General features: G+C 34.3%; 1 protein-coding gene across 1 annotated transcript in view; it reads right to left on the minus strand.

Moving 5' to 3' along the window:
- Positions 1–5,102: 5,102 nt before the first annotated feature.
- LOC145266289 (uncharacterized) overlaps positions 5,103–20,227 on the minus strand; it is a 159,518-nt gene continuing 144,393 nt past the window's right edge. Inside the window, exons 6-7 of the mRNA XM_080121833.1 lie at positions 10,635–10,750; positions 5,103–5,271 (exon numbers count right to left, since the gene is read on the minus strand). Of these exons, the coding sequence (XP_079977959.1) occupies positions 10,719–10,750 (32 nt within the window). The 3' untranslated portion in view covers positions 5,103–5,271; positions 10,635–10,718. The remainder of the gene's footprint in view (positions 5,272–10,634; positions 10,751–20,227) is intronic.

Genomic DNA, 20,227 nt, shown 5'->3' on the forward strand with positions numbered 1-20,227 from the left:
ATTAGATTTGTAGAGATAGAAAATAGCCTCAAGTGTGAGAAAGTATTTAGAGCAAAACAGAAAACCAATTTTACGAGAATCAGAAAGAGCAATGGATCCAATGTATGAACTCCAAGAAAGATCCAATGAGAGAGAAGTATTTATTCTATATATACTAGCTGTACCTACCCAGCTATGCCCCGAGTGTTTATACTTATATTTTTTTGCTTTGGTCTTCGTTTTAGATCAGAACTCCAAGTAGAAAGGGGAAAAGACATAATTTTGCGTTTTTAAAGATCTATTTCTATTATTGGAATCCTTTGAGATGAGTAATTTGTATATTTATTTATTTATTTGAAGACTGTTATCCTCATCTTTATAATTGTTGTCTCACGACGTTTCAGTCAACTATTCCTCTGGCCTTTACCGAGGATACATTTAAAAGACTCATTATTCAGAGGAATAGTTGGCTGAAACGTCGTGAAACAACAACTATAAAAATGATGATAACAATCCGCAAATAAATCTTTTAAAAAATAATTTTTTTAATCGTCCAAATTTGTCCCCAAATGCATTGCGTATCCTATTACACACATCATTCAATATAAATATGGATAAATATTGAAAATATATAAATATGTTCAAATGGTATTTGGAATACAATTCCACGTTTAAAATTCGTTGATATAAATAAAATTGACCCGCGATAAAACTAGAAGTCAAGATTATAGGGCCCAGCCCCATTTCTCTTGTTAAATCTTCTCCCACACTTCTGCATACGTATTTGTATAGATAGTTTGATAGATATGTACAGGCTGAGATTGATAGATAGATAGATGGATGAATGAATAGATAAATATACAGAAAGAGAGATAGTGAGAGGGAGAGAGAAATAGGGAGATAGATAGATAGATAGATAGATAGATAGATAGATAGATAAAGTAGCAAAACTATGCACCCAAAGGGAGGAGGGAGGAAGAAAATTAAAAAAAAATATGGGATAAAGCAAAGAGAGAGAGAGGGAGAGAGAGAGTAGAGAAGGAGAGAGGGAGGTGGGATATATATATATATATATATATATATATATATATATATATATATTTTATAAATTACTATATATATATATATATATATATATATATATATAGTTTTATTGAGTTTTATTCTCGCTCTGATATTGATATTAAAAGCATACCATACTTTGGGGTAATTGCGCCAAGTCTAAGGTAATTATAACTACCTAATTGTAACAACTAGCTAAAAGTGCTATTTTGGCAACCACACATTTAAAGAGCATTTTTTTTAGTTGGCGCAATTACCACCGGATTTTGTGCAATTACCCCAAAGTACAGAACTTTTGCTATTTAAAAATTATCAAAACGAATTTCTTAATATACTTAGTCATGGATGTGCGAGCGACTACATGAAGGTTAACTAATTTGCATATTACTTTAAAAAACGAACATTAATTAATTACTTATCCATTTTTTTATGTTTCTTATTAGATAATTGGGTTCATTTCACTATTACACTAAATTCTATTTATGCATATATTAATTATTATAGTAAAAAAATAATTATATATATATATATATATATATATATATATATATATATATATATATATATATATATATATGACCTGTTTGTGTGTGTGCGAAAAGTATCTACCAAATGCATCTGAATATTTTGTCTATAGAGTTGAAATTTAATATATAGGTTATATGAACCTGTAGCAAACTTTTGATTTGTTTTTTAGCCGGCAAAAATTGCTGCTAAGAGGACAAATTGAAAACGTAACCGTTGACCTTGGCAGGATAAGTCAAATTAAACATTACTCCTGCTGCTAATTTTGTGCATGCACAGAATTAAAAATTCATAGCTCAAAACTGCTTAATTTTAAACCTTCGTATATGTGTGTGTGTGTGTGTGTGTGTGTGTGTGTGTGTGTGTGTGTGTGTGTGTGTGTGTGTGTGTGTGTGTGTGCGTGTGTGTGTGTGTGTGTTTATTTCAACCTCAGTTTTTTTTTTTTTTTGCTTAAATCATTACAAATTGTTTCAATCGACAGGACAATAATATTATCTTGCCGGTCTCGTCAGACAATTCGAGTCAAAATAAATTTAAAAGAAAGATTCTTTAAAATTACAAATGAGCGTAAAAAAAAAAACACCCAAGAGTTGAAGTACTGGATAGATAGGGGAGAGGGAGGAGGGAGAGGGAAGGAAAGGAAATGGAAAAGAGGAGAAGAGGGGTGTGGGAGAAATATAGATTATATGTAGTTAGAATTGTGATTAAAGATTAAGAATAGAAAGAAAGAAATTAATTATAATTAAAATGAATTAAAAAGAGGAGTTTGTTAAGATAGGAAGAAAAGAAAGGGAAAAAGGGAAAATATTATGGAGTTAGAAAAAGAAATCGAAAAGGATAAATAACGAAAAGGAGTGTGTCAAACAAGTGTCAATAGAGGACAGCAGTAAAATAAATTGCATGTGCTAATGCAGTCATACATCGGTTAGAAGTTCTGTTGTGTCCAGCTACAGATACGCCCAGTTTAAAACGTGGATACATACGTCCAAAGGATTTGAGATGAGATATTTTATATAAATGAAAGGGGTAATGATTATAGATTTATATTTAGTAAATAATTAGTAAAAGTTGATAGGATAGAAAATTATTATATTTACTATTATTACTAATGGAATAAAAGATAAATAACTATTATTATTATTATTACTAATGGAATAAAAAATAAAAATAATAAAAAAAATAAAAATAAATACCTATTTTAGTAAAGGATAAAAAACTCTTATTATTTTTGCTGATTGAATAAAAAATAAATAACTATTTTTAATCTATAATATCAAAATGAAAATGTGTTTGTGTGTGTGTGCATTTTTTTTTTTTTTGTATGTCTGCAAAAGGTTTTGGGGGCGCTCGGTGGGGGTGGTCATTGTTTCTTAGAACTTTTTATATACTCCTTAGATTATAATATCTATGATTTATGAAACGAGGTCATCTGTATCTTTTATTTCAGCAACTTTTATGTTACAAAATTTGCGCTGCGCTGTGATTTCATTTCTCTATGGCGTGATGTTTGACTAGAAAACCACACATTGACGTTCGTTTAACCACTTGCTTTTTTAAACGTTTAATTTCAATCATTATCACTTCTCTGACCTCGTAGCGTCATGTTCGAGCCTACCTCCCTACCAAAACTTTTCTTTTTTTTCTTTTACACCAACAAACACCCGGACAACACCGACGAGCATCCCCGCTACTTATGAATAAAAGATAAGTAACCATTATTATTATTATTATTATTATTATTATTATTATTATTATTGGAATAAAGGATAAAAAACTATTATTTTATATTTATTACTAATAGGCTAAAAAATGAATATTATTATTATTATTATTATTATTATTATTATTATTATTATTATTATTATTAATGGAATAGAGGAAAAACTATTATTTCATAGTTACTACGTATGCAACAAAAGATAATATATTATTATTGTTGATTTAATAAAATAAAGATAGATAACTACTATTTCGTAATTATTACTAACCATTATTATCATTAATACTAAATATTACTAGTGGAGAAAAATTATATGTATATTTTTATTTTATGTTATTGTATAATTATTACTAATGGAATAAAGGAAAATAATAATAATTATTATTATTATTATTATTATTATTATTATTATTATTATTATTATTATTATTACTAATGGAATTAAATGGTAAATAACTATTATTTTATAATTTTTATTAATTAGATAAATGATAAGTATAATAATAAATTTTTATTAATTGGATAAAAGATAACATATTATTATATTATTATTATTATTATTATTATTATTATTATTATTATTATTATTATCAATGGAATAAAGTTAAGGTAATTTGCTTCAGTAAGATAGTGTTAAATGAAAGTGCTTCAGTATGGTGTGAAGTTGCTAAGGAGGTGGGATTTGTAATGTGTGCAAACAGTTGAAAGTTCACTTCAAATATTTAGTAGTTTGTCTCTATCTTTAAAATTAGTGATAAAAAAATTTTTCATGTAGACAAAGAGAGCAAGGTGAATATAGGGATTTACAAGTTTTGGATTTTTTGAGAATTTCCTTTTTTTAATGATGGATAGAAGATTATTTTGGATTAGGCTTAGATAGTGTTTAGGGAGTTTTTGTTTGGGTATTTGGCGTTAGTAAAGGAGCATTTGTGGATTCTAAAGCGATCTTTAAACAAGGTTTCGGTAATATAATCGGTGATATAATATTTTTTATTATTTAGATTTTTTATTTCACTTTTTTCCCTGTTTTTTTATCAATATATTTCCTAATATATATATATATATATATATATATATATATATATATATATATATATATATATATATATATATATATATATATATATATATGTATATATATATATATATATATATATATACATGTATATATATGTATATATATATATATATATATATATATATATATATATATATATATATATATATATATATATATATAGTATGTATCTCAAAAGTTTAAAAAAAAATGACTTAGGTGCTATCAAGTAGAATCGAAACCAAAACATTTAGCACCCCAGACGCGTTTCCTACCATTTGAGCTATCAAGAGATAAATAGGAAAGATTTAAAATTAAACCGCATCAAACTATGAATCAATTTGTGCATACACAAAAGTGATAGAATTATGTCAACAAGTTGAAATGAACATTTTGCATTTCAACTTGCTGACACTTTTCTGTACGCGTTAGTCATTCATCCAAACAACGATTTTACTTGTTATAAATTTTCCTGTTAATTTTAGTGTTATGTGACAAGTAGTTTAAGAGTTTATCGGTTAAATATTTTCAGACAGACACACATAATACATCTATTGCTTTATTTATATAGAAGAACAATCATTTTTGTGTATGCGTCCAACTAGAGAGGAATGGGTAAAGCGAGGGGAGGAGCAGATTGGGGAGAAAGAGAGAGAAAATGAGAGAGCAAGACGGATAGAAAAATATAGAAGTTTTAATAGAAACCCTTTTGCCCCAGGCAACGTCGGGTAGCCCTGCTAGTAAAAAATAAAGAATGTGAGCAATTCCATTAAAATTTATTCATTTTTTTTTTAATTTCTTTTTCATTCATTAAAGATGAAACGTTATTTGTTTTTTGTTTTGTTTTTTGTTTATTTGTTTGTTTGTTTGTTTGTTTTTCAGAAAATTCAGACAATGAAAAAATTTCTGTTTGAAATCCAACCAGAATCTGAAAGACAAAAAAAAAAATTATTTTTTAAAAATAAAATTAATAAAAAATGTTATGGAGGAAAACGGTTTGATAACTCATATAATAGATATGAAACGAGAGTCTTAAAAACAAGCTTAGATCTGATGACATCAGAGGAAGATAAAATCTGAACAGTATAAGAACTGATGAGGTGAGGGGGGGAGATTCACTTATTCATTTATTAAGTAAACTTCAGTTTGAATGATAGTTGGATTTATTTTCCTTTAAACTTTTCATCTAGTTGATTAGGTGATGGTGACCAGATTCAAACGTTCACATGTAGGTGTGAAGTTGCTGGAGTCTGTTCATATTGAACTGACCTAGCACCCACATTATCATACCCATCCATATCTAAACACACACACACACACACACACACACACACAATACTACGCAGTTATTCTAATGGCATGACATTGTTTAACAACCAGATTAATTGATTTGTTTCACGGCATATAAATCCTTTTGCATTATTTAATGCCGACTCCATTTATGTTTCTGAATTTTTGAGATGAGGATTGATTCTTCGTATTATTTGTATTCTTCGGATTACTGTTCTCATCTTGAGGGCCATTTTTTACAACATTTTATTTGATGCAACTTCTAATCTTCTTCAGGTGTATCTGGTCAAACTCAAGAATCTGCATGGAATTTCGAACGGAACCATTTATTTAATCCACAGGGGTAGCATGCTCTCACTCCGTCAGCCATGATTGGGTAGAAATCCTAAGTAATTCTCAATTGTATTTGGAGTGTTGGAACGAGAGCATACTACCCAATTATGCTAGCCTGCAGATTGAATAAAGGGTTCTGTTTGAAATTCCGTGCAGATTCCTGAGTTCGGCAGAAAGATTTCCAAGTTCTACCCAGTCATGGCTGATGGAACAAGACCATGCTACCTCGGTAGATTAAATTAAGAGCTCCGTTCGAAATTCCATGCAGATTCCCGAGTTTGACAGGATGATTCTTGAGTTCAATAGGTAGATTCCCAAATTCGACAAGATACACCTGAAGAAGGTCGGAGGTTACATCAACCGAAAAATTGTAAAAATAACATTCAAGATGACAATAGTAGTCCGAAAAATCCAAATAATACGAGTCTAAGAAGTGTTCAGAACAGGAGACTTTGTTGGTTTGGTCACATTAAAAGAATAAAATTATCGCCCTAAAGAAAACAACACTACAGCTTTATTTCAAAACTTTTATTGAAAAAATCAATTCAGGTAACTTGATTATGTAGTAGAGTTGACATCTATTCAATGTAGTTGTCTTCAGCCTCAATCACCGCCTCGATACAGGTCCGGAACTGAGAGCATGCCTTTTCCACAAGCGCCAGCGGGAGCTTGTCAAATACTCGGCGGATGGCAACGATCAGGCTGGCTTTAGTGTTGTGGGAGGTCATGTTGGTGATGTTCTCAGCATATGACCAAACTAAGTAATCCAGCGGGTTCAGGTTGGGGTAGGAGGGGAATCAGTGAGAGAAGGGTGCAAAGTCGTAGCACTCCTTCTGAAGCCAAGCTTCGGTCTCTTTGGACTTGTGGGCCAGTCCCTAGTCCTGCTGCCACACCCAGGGGTTTCCAGCAGATAATCGATTACAGTAAGGGATCACCACACTCTTCAGCACATCCAAGTACACTTTGGTGTTGACTTTCGACCCAACTTCGAAGATGTGAGGTGGCATGATGTGACCCTCACTTTTTCGTCAAAATTGGAAAGATTTTCAAACTTTAACTAGCTATAGGTAAATAGCTCCACTGCCTTATGGATGCCTTGGGAAAGGCAAAGACTAAGGGAGTAACCCAGACAAAAAATCAGGTTTAGAGTCCCGATAGACCGACAGACCGATAAATATGATGGTAAAGCATTGCAACACCTTTCCAGCAACTTCTGCAGCTGTGCTGGTTCCGACCGTATTGGCTTGCCTTTCTGTCAGACTTTGTCTGCAATGCCGAGATGGGGGACATTGGTAAATGGGCAAACCCAGGTCTCCTTATCATCCAGCCAGGCCTGCATCTGTGGAACCAATTTTAGCTTAAAACTCTATAGCCACAACAGATGCTGCAATGCACTAAACTAGATGCAGAATAGTATTGTCTTATTAGACAAAAGATTGCCATCATATTTTATTAGCCCGGTGAGATTGCGGCTTATATAAGCTGCGATCAAAACATTTTCATGGATGTGTAGCCTTGATATTATATTGGTATATTATTATAAATAAAATTATTTGAACATAAGTAATAAAAGTTAATACAAGGACCAAACTATCATTGAAATCGTCCGGGTGCTTTACAGAAAACACTGGAAGCTGCCAAAACACTGAGAAAACGTTTGTCTTTCTATCATTGGCTTATTATATAAAGACAAAATATTTATTTTGATTTGAAAAAAAAAAAAAAAATCATAAAAAATTATAAAAAAAATCATATAAATCATCAAAAATTTTTAATTTGCTGTTTGTGATTCAAAAAAAAAAAAATTTATTCATGAAACTTACATTACAGCGAATATTTTTTCTTGATTTTAATTTAAATTTTTTAAAAGTTTCATAAAAATGTCCAATAAATTATTCATTGTAATTTCTTTGTAAGAACAAAAAATGTATTTTTTCAGTTAATTTCTCATTTAAGTTATTTTTGTATTGGCAGAAATATATTTTTCATTGACAAAAAAATGGGGTAAATTTTTACCTGGTTTCCACCTTAACAGTTTCTTTAAAATGACGAATTCTGTAGGTTTTCGGGAATATCGCATTTACATTTTCCACAAACAAATAGTTTTCTGAATATTAAGCTATGTCAATTCTTATGTTATTGCTGGTGGCTATCTTGGCATGCAACACATCAAAGTCTGCAAATGACAAAGTTCTCTCTGATTCTCTCTCCTCTGATCTCGAGCGTGTGGTATAGTGGGGGAAGAGGTGGCTGGTTACCTTTAATGCATCTAAAACTAAGCTCCTATCTTTACATCATCAATGCTCTGAACCCCATCTGGCATCAATTGAAATGGGTGGCTCTCGTCTAGGGGAGGTTCCATGTTTTGACAAGCTTCTGGGCTTGACCTTTACTCCTGATTTGAAATAGAACACGTATATCAAGTCTGTTGTCAAGGTCGCTGGAAAAATGGTGGGATTTTTCTACCGCTCCAGAAGATATCTCACTACTGATGCAATTCTCTATCTGTATAAAAGCCAAGTACGTCCAAGAATGGAATACTGCTGCCACATCTAGGCTGGGGCTGCTAAAAACAGCCTATCCTGCCTTGACAGAGTACAAAATAGACTTTTTGGCTTAGTGGGGATGCCCTTTTCTCTTCCCTGCAACCTCTCTCCCACAGAAGAGACGTTGCGAGCCTATCTTTGTTTTATCGTTATTTCCATGGCAGGTGCTCGTCTGGGCTCCAATCTCTGGCCTCCCTTTCGCCAATCTTTCATGATAAACACTCAAAAATTTTCCCCACCCTTTATCTGTGCCTAAATCAAAACGTAGATTCCATGAACAAAGCTTCTTTCTTAGAACTGCACGCCTGTGGAACTCTCTACCGCTTGCCTGTTTCCCTCCTGACTTCAACATGGATGTTTTCAAGTTCAACATAAACAAATTCCTGATGAACCCCCCCTAAGTAATGACACTTTATCAAATCTCCAATACTAATAAATACTGCAACACTATCTCATTGATTACTGTACACAAAATAACCCTTATCCCCGAGTGGCTTCTGGGCCTTGACAAGTGGTGACCTTCATGTAAAGAAAAACAAAAAAAAAAACAATAAGATAAGAAATAATATTGCTTAATATCTGGAAAACTATGAGGGGTAATGCCCCTGACCCACTTCCTATAACAGTAGAGCAACGAAACTTGGCACAGTTATTAGTCTTTCTCTACATAGTAACCACCCAGAGTTATGCATTTCTCCCATCGTTTGATGCAGTTCTGGAAACCGTTTTTGTAGAACACCCCAGATTGGTCCTCCAACCATGACGTGACTTCAGAAATCAAGGCTGCATCATCTGGGAAACGCTTTCCTTTAAAAAAAAATAACATGGCTGGGAAGAGGTGAAAGTAAAAGGGTGCAAGGTCAGGAGAGTAGGGAGGATGGGGAAGAATTTCATAACCACACGCCCGTGCTTCTGATCTGGCGACATGCGAGTTGTGGACCGGAGCGTTGTCCTGCAGGAGGAGAGTATCTTTGTTGATCTTGCCCCACCTCTTGATTTTGATAGCTTCCCTTAATTTCCTCAAAAGTGAAGCATAATAGGCTCCTGTAATTGTGGTACCCTTTGCCAGGAAATCTGTCATCACTACTCCGTCCTGGTCCCATAAGACTGAGCATGACCTTGCCAGCGGAGGGCTACACCCTTGCCTTCTTTGGAGGTGGTGAGTCCAAGTGTTTCCACTGCATTGACTGGGCTTTGATCTCTGGATCATAGTGATGGACACAGGTGTCATCCTGTGTAATCAGTCTTTTGAAAAGCTTTGACTCATCTTCTTCGCACATCTCCAAATTCATCCTCGAGCACTCGACGCGTTCTCACTTCTGGAATGGTGTGAGCAACATGGGAATCCACCTGGCAGGCACCTTATGCATATGGAAATGGTCATGAATGATAGTTTCTACAGACCCTGTACTAATCTTGACATCTTGGGCTATTTGGCGAATAGTAATGCGCCGATCTTCCAAAATGGCAGCCTCAACTTGACAGACAGATACCTCATCAATGGCAGAAGGGGGGCGACCAGGTCTGGGAGCTGTTTCCACAGACTTCCGGCCATGTTTGAATTGACGATGCCAGCGTTTTACAAGGTCATATGATGGGGCATTATCACCATAAGTTTCTTTCATTTCATCAAAACTCTCCTGTGGTGTGCGTCCTTTCAAATACAAAAACCGGATCACTGCACGACATTCAACAGGCTCCATTTCACACATGACTCAGTTGAAACACCTGTAAAACAGAAACCACAATTAGTTCAGAGCTGTAATTTTCCACATAACCCGTAGAGATATAAATCATTGCACATGCGAAACTTCAGCTAGATCAGACAACTAGAAGTGGATCAGGAGCATTACTTATTGTATGCCCCTCGTACTTATCTGTGGAAAAATTTAAATGCAATATTCGTTTTTAGCATACCCAAAAACCTATTAAAGTCGTCATTACAAAGGAAAATGTAAAGGTGGAAACCAGGTAAAAATTTACCAAAATTGGCCAACGTTTGAGTGAAAAAAATAATATTGACAAAACTTTCAGCAAGCACCTTCCGATATTTTTCGTAAACTGCCTAGACGATTCTGACAACACCACGATGCTTAATCTACAAAAGTACCGAAAAGTTTACCTTTTAAATAGTAAGAAATAATCTTTGCTTTGTCACCATAAATATCACAGAATATTTTCAGTTTTCTTTTTTTCTCTCTCTAAATTAATCGTCTTCATCCAAGCCACTTCCGGTTTCTGAAAAAGAAAAAAAAAATCCAAATTGAAAAAGAAAATATATTTATTTTAATTATTCGGATTACTGTTCTGATTTTGGGTGTTATTCTCCTAACGTTTCGGCCGATGTAATCTCCGGTATTCTTTATTTTGCATTTTTCTTTTGTTCTGTTATTCCACTGAAAATGCTTTTTAGTTCACAAAAAAGTTTAATATAAAGATTTTATTTATATATTTTCAAATTTATACTAACCAGTTATGCCTTTTTTACTGATCTCTCTCTCTCTCTCTCTCTCTCTCTCTCTCTCTCTTTCTGTTATATATATATATATATATATATATATATATATATATATATATATATGATGATTGTTGTTGCATCTTTCCAGATGATCGCTGTCACATTGAGTTCTCCCAATCTCGTCGTCCATGCCATTTCAGATGACTCTGCACTCCCGCCGCAGATTTGCCCATCTTGAAGCCGATGTGACATACAAATTGAGCAATTTCCACTGAGTTGACTTCCTCTAGAGGTTGAAGGGTATTCCTATGAACAATCACATGTCTTCTCAAAGCAGCAGTAGACTTGCAAACTTTGCTGCATATTAAACAGATCGTTTGGTTCGGACTAACAGGTGCAAATTTGACCTGAACAGGAGTTTTGTACGACTTAAGGTGGTTGACGTAGCCAGCTTTTGACAAAAGCACTTAACTTGAAAAAAAAAAGATTTTTTTCGGAGAGAAAGGATTAACCAGTCTGGATAGATAACGCTCTACCCAATTAAGAGGAGCAATTCATAAGAAAAGATAGGGAGATAATTAAAGTTACATTAAAGCTTTATCACATTATCATGTGAATAAGGATGAAGATGATTACAGTTAGTGAAAGGGAAATAATAATGTGATAAAGCTTTAATGTAACTTTAATTATTATCTCCCTATTTTTTCTTTATATATATATATATATATATATATATATATATATATATAAAATAAAAATTACAATTAAATTTACCAAAATAATCCAAGATGGTAAAATTAAAGTATATTATAAATATTAAAGAATTAATATTTAAAAATTATCTCAGCCAGATGTAAAAGCTCGATAAAACCAAATAGGAAATAGAGCTTATAATATGAGCAAACAGTTAATAAAATATGTTAAAAAAAAACACTTCGAAATGAGTTAAAAACATATTTAATCTGAAAAGGAAACACTAGATAAATGGATAGTCCTTAATCCGCGGAGTTTCAAAGAAATACTTTCCTTCTCATCAGAGGGTAGGAATTAGCAAAATGCGGGATCGGATTTTGCATGCAGAAGTATTTGATGAAACAACAAATAAGTCAAAGATCTTACTTGAAAACAAAAAAAGTGAAGCAGAGGGAATATGGTGAAGAAAAAGGTGATTACACATGAATGGATAGTCTGGTGGAAGATAAAAAATCCAGTGACAGTAAAATCCAAATGTATAACTTCAAGAAAGTTAAAAGAATTTCCATTTGTACAAGTAAAATCCAAGGAAATCCCGTAATTGGAAGAAGATGGTTCATAATAATCCAAAGACAGAAATCCATGGAATAATTCACAAAAATGTGTACAAGGAAAAAAGAAAAGATTCCAATAATATTAATAAAAGAAAAATAAGATATGCTTTTCACTCTACTTTCGAGACATAAATATAAATAATATATATATATATATATATATATTATATATATATATATATATATATATATATATATATATATATATATATATACATGTGAGGTGGCTCATTTACACGTCTCACAGATCACTGACACGAGTTCATGACATGTTTACGGAAGAGAGAACAATAAGCAAAGGGTTATGGCCTCCACGTTACCCAGACTTGTCATCATGTGATTTTTATATTTGGGGGATTTTAAAAGCAAGAAGTTTATGCAAATAATCCTCACAATCTAGAACAACGAAAGGAGAACATTACAAATGCTATATCAAGATAATCACTAAAGAGATCTACAGGCAGTATCTACAAACATTGTTAAACGTGCCCAGAAATGCATAGATGACAACGGGGAGCACTTCCAACATCTTTTATAACACTACAGGTAATTTAAACAATAAAAGAATTTTCCTCCTCTCTACCACATTTCTGGGCTACTTTTAAATGGGCTACTCTCTCTCTCTCTCTCTCTCTCTCTCTCTCTCTCTCCATATATATATATATATATATATATATATATATATATATATATATATATATATATATAGTAATGAAATCAAAAGGATGTAGCGTTTACCTGATATACGCAATGGTAAACTAAAATCTAATATAAATACCAGAATTTATATAGAGATAATTTAATAGCAGCAACCAAATAAAAAGCTCAATACGCAATAGAAAGTGGAGTTTATTATAAGAGAAAGAAAATTAAAACTGTAAGTTGAAATTCGCAATCAAAATTTATTGTTTGACTGAATACTCCAAAAAACAATTTACAAATTTTAATTTGCTGATTTCTTTCTGTCCTCTGATGAGAAGAATAGCAGGAATAGCATTCTTTGAAACTCCGCGAAACAAGGACTTTGTAAATTGTTTGTTGGAGTATTCAGTTGAACAATAAATTTTGACTGTGAATTTCAACTTAAAATTTTAATTTTCTTTCTCTTTTATATATATATATATATATATATATATATATATATATACTAGCATAGGTGCCCGGCGTTGCCCGGGTGTTTGGAGATGTGTGTTGAGAAAAAAAAAAAAAAGAAAAAGTGGTAGTAGGAAGGCAGGCTCGAACCCACACTGTGAAGAAGGAAAAGAACGGGGGAAAAACGTGACGTCTTTGCTGTTACGACCACCGTCAAACCGGAAGTGACGTAGGTTTAAATTAAGGCTAGACAATCGAAAAGAGGGGATGACTTTCGAAAATATCGGCGATAAATGCGACCCCTCCCTGTAGAAAAGTGCCCAGTTGAGAAGGAAGAAATTAATATTTGTAGCCAATTTTTCGGTATTTGTCGTCTGAAGCGTCGAGCTTCAAAAGGATACTGATCTTGTGAAAACCCGTCGCCTCTGTCGAAAGTTTTAGGCAGACATGCAAACATACATAAATACATACATTTATATATTGGAAGCTCAAATTTTCGACCCAAACTGATTAAAAAGCTTGCCCTATCTCTGAATACCCTTTATGTAAAATTTCAAATGTTTAGACCAGAAATTGTCTGAGTAATTTGAGACCACAGAAGTCAATTTTTTTTAAATTTAACCCCTATTATGACCCCTTAAGATTTATTATTTTGGGCTCAAATCAAGTTAAGTTAGATCCATGTCCAAAGTACCTATATCTAAAATTTCAAGTGTTGCGACCCAAAATTGACGGAGGAGTTTAGTAGAGCTGTCAAAAGTCAAATTGTTGAACTTTGACCCCTCAACAGCCAAATTTCTGTTCGAAAACTGATTACAAAATTTTCTCAAATCTCATTACCCTGTATATCAAATTTCGAGTCTGTAGACTGAAAATTGACAGAGTTATTCTGTAAGGAAATGTACACACACACACACACACACACACACACACACACACACACACACACACTTTCACTTTTATAGATAGACTAGCATTTCAGCCCGGCATTGCCCGGGTGTTTGGAGGGGTATGTTGAGCAAAAAAAAACAAAAAAAAACGGTCGACTTTTTAACTTTGACCCTATTATGGCCCTTTAACATTTATTGTTTTGGGCTCAAATCAAGTTATTAAGTTAGATCCATGTCCAAGGAACCTATATCTAAAATTTCAAGTGTTTAGACTCAAAATTGGCGGAGGAGTTTGGTAGAGTTCTCAAAGGTCAAATCATTGAACTTTAACTTCTTAACAGCCAAATTTCTGGCCGAAAATCGATCACATAGACTTTCCCAAATCTCAGTACCCTGTATATTAAATTTCGAGTCTGTAGACTGAAAATTGATAGAGTTATTGTGTAGGGAAATGTACACAGACACACACACAGACAGACACATTCACTTATATATATATATATATATATATATATATATATATATATATTGTATTTTGTGTACAGAAAGTTGTTAGATGAGATAAGTAATTGGTACCGTCTGATGAGTATTGGCTGAAGGAAGCTTGATATGCATATCTAAAACGGTCCTAATTATCGGGCTTGAAACCGATGGTACCAATGACTCATCTCATCTAACAACTTTCAGTACACAAAATACAAAATATAAATACGCTCTTATTTTTCGGATTTTCCTTTTAATTGAGCACTCTGCTGGATTTCTTCCCCCCTCCCCCCCCCCCAAAAAAAAAAACTAATCATATATATATATATATATATATATATATATATATATATATATATCAAGAAACTATGTGTGTGTGTGTGTGTGTGTGTGTGTGTGTGTGTGTGAGTTTGTTTCCTATAGACTCCGAAACGGCTGGGTCAATTTTTATGAAATTTCGCGCAAATGTGCTTTAAGTATCTGGCAGTGTTATTAGATGAGTTTTGTATTGGAATGTCTTCAATAAGTATCGATAATCGAAGTAATCTGATGAAAGAAGAAACTGGCGATTTTGACCAAAGTTAACACCTTACACAACCTCACATCACAAATGCATATAAGAATTTTATTACCACACAAGCAGAAAGGTCAGGCATATCAAATCAAGTTCGTACTCAATCAATAGTAATTAATAGTAAGTTCTCTGATATAACAGGGGCGCGTTCGAAATGAATGATTTTTCTTAAAGCACAACTGAACTATAATATTTGACTTTTTCATTTTAAACTTAAATTCAAGCCATTATTACCGCACAAGCAGTAAGGCTATGCATATAAAATCAACAGTTAGCTGTTTGATATGGAAGGGGTGTGTTTGAAAGTTACGGAGAAGAATAAATTGCATTTCGAGGGTCGAACTTATTGAGAAATGGCGTTGTCATATTATGGAGGAGTTTTAAAAATTACTTGGTAGTTGGACAATTTGAAAATTGGAGTAGTTGTGTCTAACCGTGTATCGAGGAATAGTTGTGTCTAGTCGTGTATGAAGGGCTAGTTGAATCTAGCAGTGTATAAAGGACTAGTTGTGTCTGGCCGTGTATAGAGGACTAGTTGTGTCTGGATGGGCACACAGGGTTATTTGTGTCTGTCTGTGTTTAAAGGGCTGTGTCTGGCCATATGTGGAGGGCTAGCTGTGTCTGACCATGTATGGAGAGCTAACGATTTGGTTGTGTATCAATGGATAGCTGCGTCTAGCAGTGCAATAAAGGCTAGCTTTGTCTGGCTGTATAGTGTTAAGTCTGGCCGTTTATGAAGCACTAGAGATGTAAAATGGTGTGAAATGATCTTTTAAAATCATAGAGCGTGTAATTTCAAAATATAATGGCTGTGTTAAGAATGGCGAATTGTGGAGGAGAACGGATTGGGTGTTTGGCAGTGAAGATAACAAGTTGGAAATTTATAAGTCGTGCTAATAATGTGAATGTCGTGGAAGTGCTGTCAATTTCTTTTTTCCTTTTAGGATTATAATATACTAGCAGACCGTCCGGCGTTGCCCAGTCAAAAAATATGCATAAATATTATATCTAAATACAGAAACTGAGATATGTGCATGCGAGTATTATGCTTTTATTTTTAAACCTGTAAGTAAAAAAAAACAAAACGAAAAAATACTCGAGCTGAGATCGAAACCAAAACCAATAGACAGTGATTCAAGTACAATAACCATTAGACCAGCGTGATACGATTTTAAAAAGATGTTTTGAAACTACTTATTCTTGACATAATAATCTGTAAGGTGAACTATTCACACATGCACATTCGTTAAACAGTTAGCAAACAGATAAATCTGATGATCCCCCAAGTACCACTTTTTCAATTTTGACCCCTTAGCAACTCCTTTTTTTCGGATGAAAACCGATTTAAAAGTTTTCCACATGTCTGAATATCCTATATACCAAATTTCAATTCTGTAGACCAAAAATTCGTTGAGTATATAGGTTGAGAAGTGTCCGCACACACACACACATTCTTACTTTTATAGATATATAGATAAGACTCTAGTGACATATGGCCGAGTGGTCCTAGACGTTGTATCAAAGTTTACAGTTACCCAAAAGGTGCTGAGTTCAATCCTGAACGAAGGCAGTGAAAAAAGTAACATTAAAAACAGAGAATCAGCAACTATGTCCCAAAGCCTAGCTGGAGTCCGAACACGGTACCCCCGTAATAATAATAAAGGGTTGGGTTCGAGACTCCTAACAAACGGTTCCCCAGTTCGATACAAAACACCTGACGAAGGCCGGAGGGCAAAACGGCCGAAACGTTGTGACAATAACAACCAAGATGAGGAAGTCAGTCCGACAATCTCAATCAATGAAAACACCTCATCTCAAAAATACAGACAATTAAGACTAATGTATATTTATGGAAACTAGCGAATACATGCTCCCTCCAGTCGTATAAGGTTGACAAAAAGTTCTTGCAGTTTTTTACTTTTAAATTCACAAGAACATATTTTGGCTCAAACAAAAATTTATTGATCGAAATAAGCACCAACACAAAACAAGTGTATTTGTGTCAGTAACATAAAAATCTTGCGTTTTGATGGCGATTAAATCCCTGAAGACGTTTTTGATATTGTTTAGGTTTTTGAAGGATTTCCCACGCAGAAAGTTGTCGAGATGCTTTAAAATGTGGTAATCGGTAGGTGAGAGGGCTGGATAGTATGGCAGATAAGGCATAGTTTTGTAGCCCAATTCGTTCAACTTCTGCAGGGTTGGTTTAGCAATGTGCGATCGGGAATTGTCATGGAGGAGAATTGGGCCTTTTCTGTTGACTAATGGTGGGTGTTGTTGTTGAAATTTCTGATGCATTTCATCCGTTTGTTGACAGTACTTCTCTGCCGTAATGGTTTCGCCTGCATTCATAAAACTGTACTGGATGAAACTGATTGCAGACCACCAAGAAGTCAGCATGACCTTCTTTTGGCGCAACTCAAGTCTGAGGGAAAGTTACAAGGATTTGCATGAAATTGAGTTCTACAATAAAATCAATGTTAATGATGTGATAATCATTAAGGCGCTAACGAGGCTTTTCCGGAAGCTTGTAACGGACCAGGACATATAAATACCCCAATCCCGTTACAAAAGAATAATGAAACGAATGGGATTGAAGGAAACAAAGACTCAATTGATGGATAAGATAAACGTCGTTTATTTGCTGTTGAAAGAATGAACGTTTTAGTTATAACATGTGTTCATGTTCGCGCGTGTGTAACCAATGTTCGTTGCGGGACTGGTGTTGTAGCAAGAAAAGGAAATATGTATTCATCTCAAGTTCGGGTCACTATCGTTTGTTCGCGCGTGGGAAGAGAAATAAGTGTTGTAATGAAAATTGAGAATGATAGTTCAGCGTGTAGACAAAGAAGAGGATATGAGAGTTGACGTCAGTTAGTAGTCAGCTATGCGAAGGTGTTCTCAGGGACCAGTAGTAGATAGAGAGAGAAAGAGTGGGAATGTGTACATACAGTCTGTTAGCTCGTGCCCCCATACATCGCAGTAAGTGGGCGTGAGGTACGCGTGTGCGCGCGCCGAAACGGCGGCCAGTCCGCCGACCAGCCACCTAGGAGGCTAGTCTCGAAAAAGGACGAAGCCGGTTGTTGCTCTTTGTTTTATACTTCGTTTCCGGTGGTCCTTTGTGCATGTGTATAATTCCTTAGAAAACGGAAGTGACGTCGTCCATGTGTGCGTTCGTGTGCGCGTGTGTGAGTACATATGTGTGCGTTAGCGTGTATGTCTATACACGTGAATGTGAGTGTATGTACGCGAACGTGAATATGTGTACATGTGTGGACGTGGGCGCGTATGTTTGTGTGCGCGTATGTATATGACATAGCTTGAAATGTGAATGTGTGTTTTTGTGTGAGACTTGAAAAAGGCTCATACAAGCTGGACAGAGTTATTGAACTGTTTAGTGGCAATGATGGCAAGGTTCGCTCTGCTCGAATAAAAAAAAAGCGCATAGCTTCAAACATATCCATTCGAGTTGTCTCTCTCACTCGTAACTATTTTCCTGACACCCCAGTTGATTAGGAATCTGATGAAATCGCTTCCTCCTCTTTAGAAAATTGTAGGACGCCTTGTATGGAACCATCGGATTTTTCAGAAAAAAAAGGAAGAATTACAGGCCTGAAAGGATCAAGAAATCTACATCTAATCCAAAATATTTATTGTAATGAACAAACAAAGCGCAAGGTGATATATAAACTGATTTATTACTGTATGAACACACGTGTTTACTACTAAAGATGGCGTCTTACACTGTATGTTATTTTGCTTTCCTACAGTTCAAAGGACGTCACTCTGTCCAAACATGTTTCACATACTTTGCACCTATATTATTAAAAAAAGACATTCATTGTAAACGGTCCATAATAATGCCTGAAACATTTGATAGTTTAGCAGTTCATGTTAAACCGAATATTCTGTATATTTCTAATTGAACAATTTTATGTTAAAATTACAAATATCATGCCTTTACAAAGCATACAACGGCCCCCAAATTAGACCATTACAATAATGATCCGATTTCTGTGGATTTTGAGGTGGGAGTTTAGTACTGTGCAGTTCTACGAGGTCCAACATCACAGGCTTTGCCTTCTCTCTTTGAGAAGAGTTTGGTTTATTGCTAGTCACCTGAGGCACCCCCAACGGGGGTTGTCCGGACACTTTTTGCAGGTCAGAGTCCCCTCCTCAGGGGGGCGCTGACTGCTCAATCCAACTTTCCGTCTCTGGTGTCTAAGTTCTTGCAGTGGGAGAGAACAAAACAACTTTCACGCGCCGAATTTTTTTTTTTTTTTTTTTTTTTTTTTGCGAGAGTATACCAGTTCATGTCAAACCGAATATTCTGTATATTTTCTGTTAAACAATTCATGTTGAAATTGCAAATATTATGTATTTAGAAAGCTTGCAACAATTCCATGCAGCAGATTTGTTGTTGTTGTTGTTGTTGAGAGAGTAAAAAAAAGGTTTATTTCTCTTCCCCCCCCCCTAAAATAATTCTCTTCTTGTCCGCCTCTCCTATTCTAAAACAAAGTCCTGTCTGATTGGGCACGGCGATTATCCTTTACCAATCAGCAGATACCCTATTTGTCGGACTGAATGCAAAAAGAAAAAGGCCCTTTTCTTTCTGTTTTAGGAAGGAGAATTGTACAGTCAACAAGTACTCCTTCTGTTATATTATGATTAAGCGTATGGTGGCGGGGAAGAACCAAACAAACAAACAAACAATATAATTGCTCAATCGTTTATTTTAAAAACAAACTTAAGAAAAGCAAAATAAAATAAAATGTTCTTCAATTCAACAACAGTTTGTCCCTGCTGTTAAGGTTATTCATTTCAGTATAGTCTTTATCGGCGATTCGCGTCTTTCTTTCTTGGTAAAATGTAAATATTTGTTATTCCTTGTGGTGTTATTTTCGATAACAA

The sequence above is a fragment of the Euprymna scolopes genome, chromosome 41 (genome assembly GCF_053919585.1).
Source record: "Euprymna scolopes isolate OS-2025 chromosome 41, ASM5391958v1, whole genome shotgun sequence".
In the NCBI taxonomy this organism is placed as follows: Eukaryota; Metazoa; Mollusca; class Cephalopoda; order Sepiida; family Sepiolidae; genus Euprymna; species Euprymna scolopes.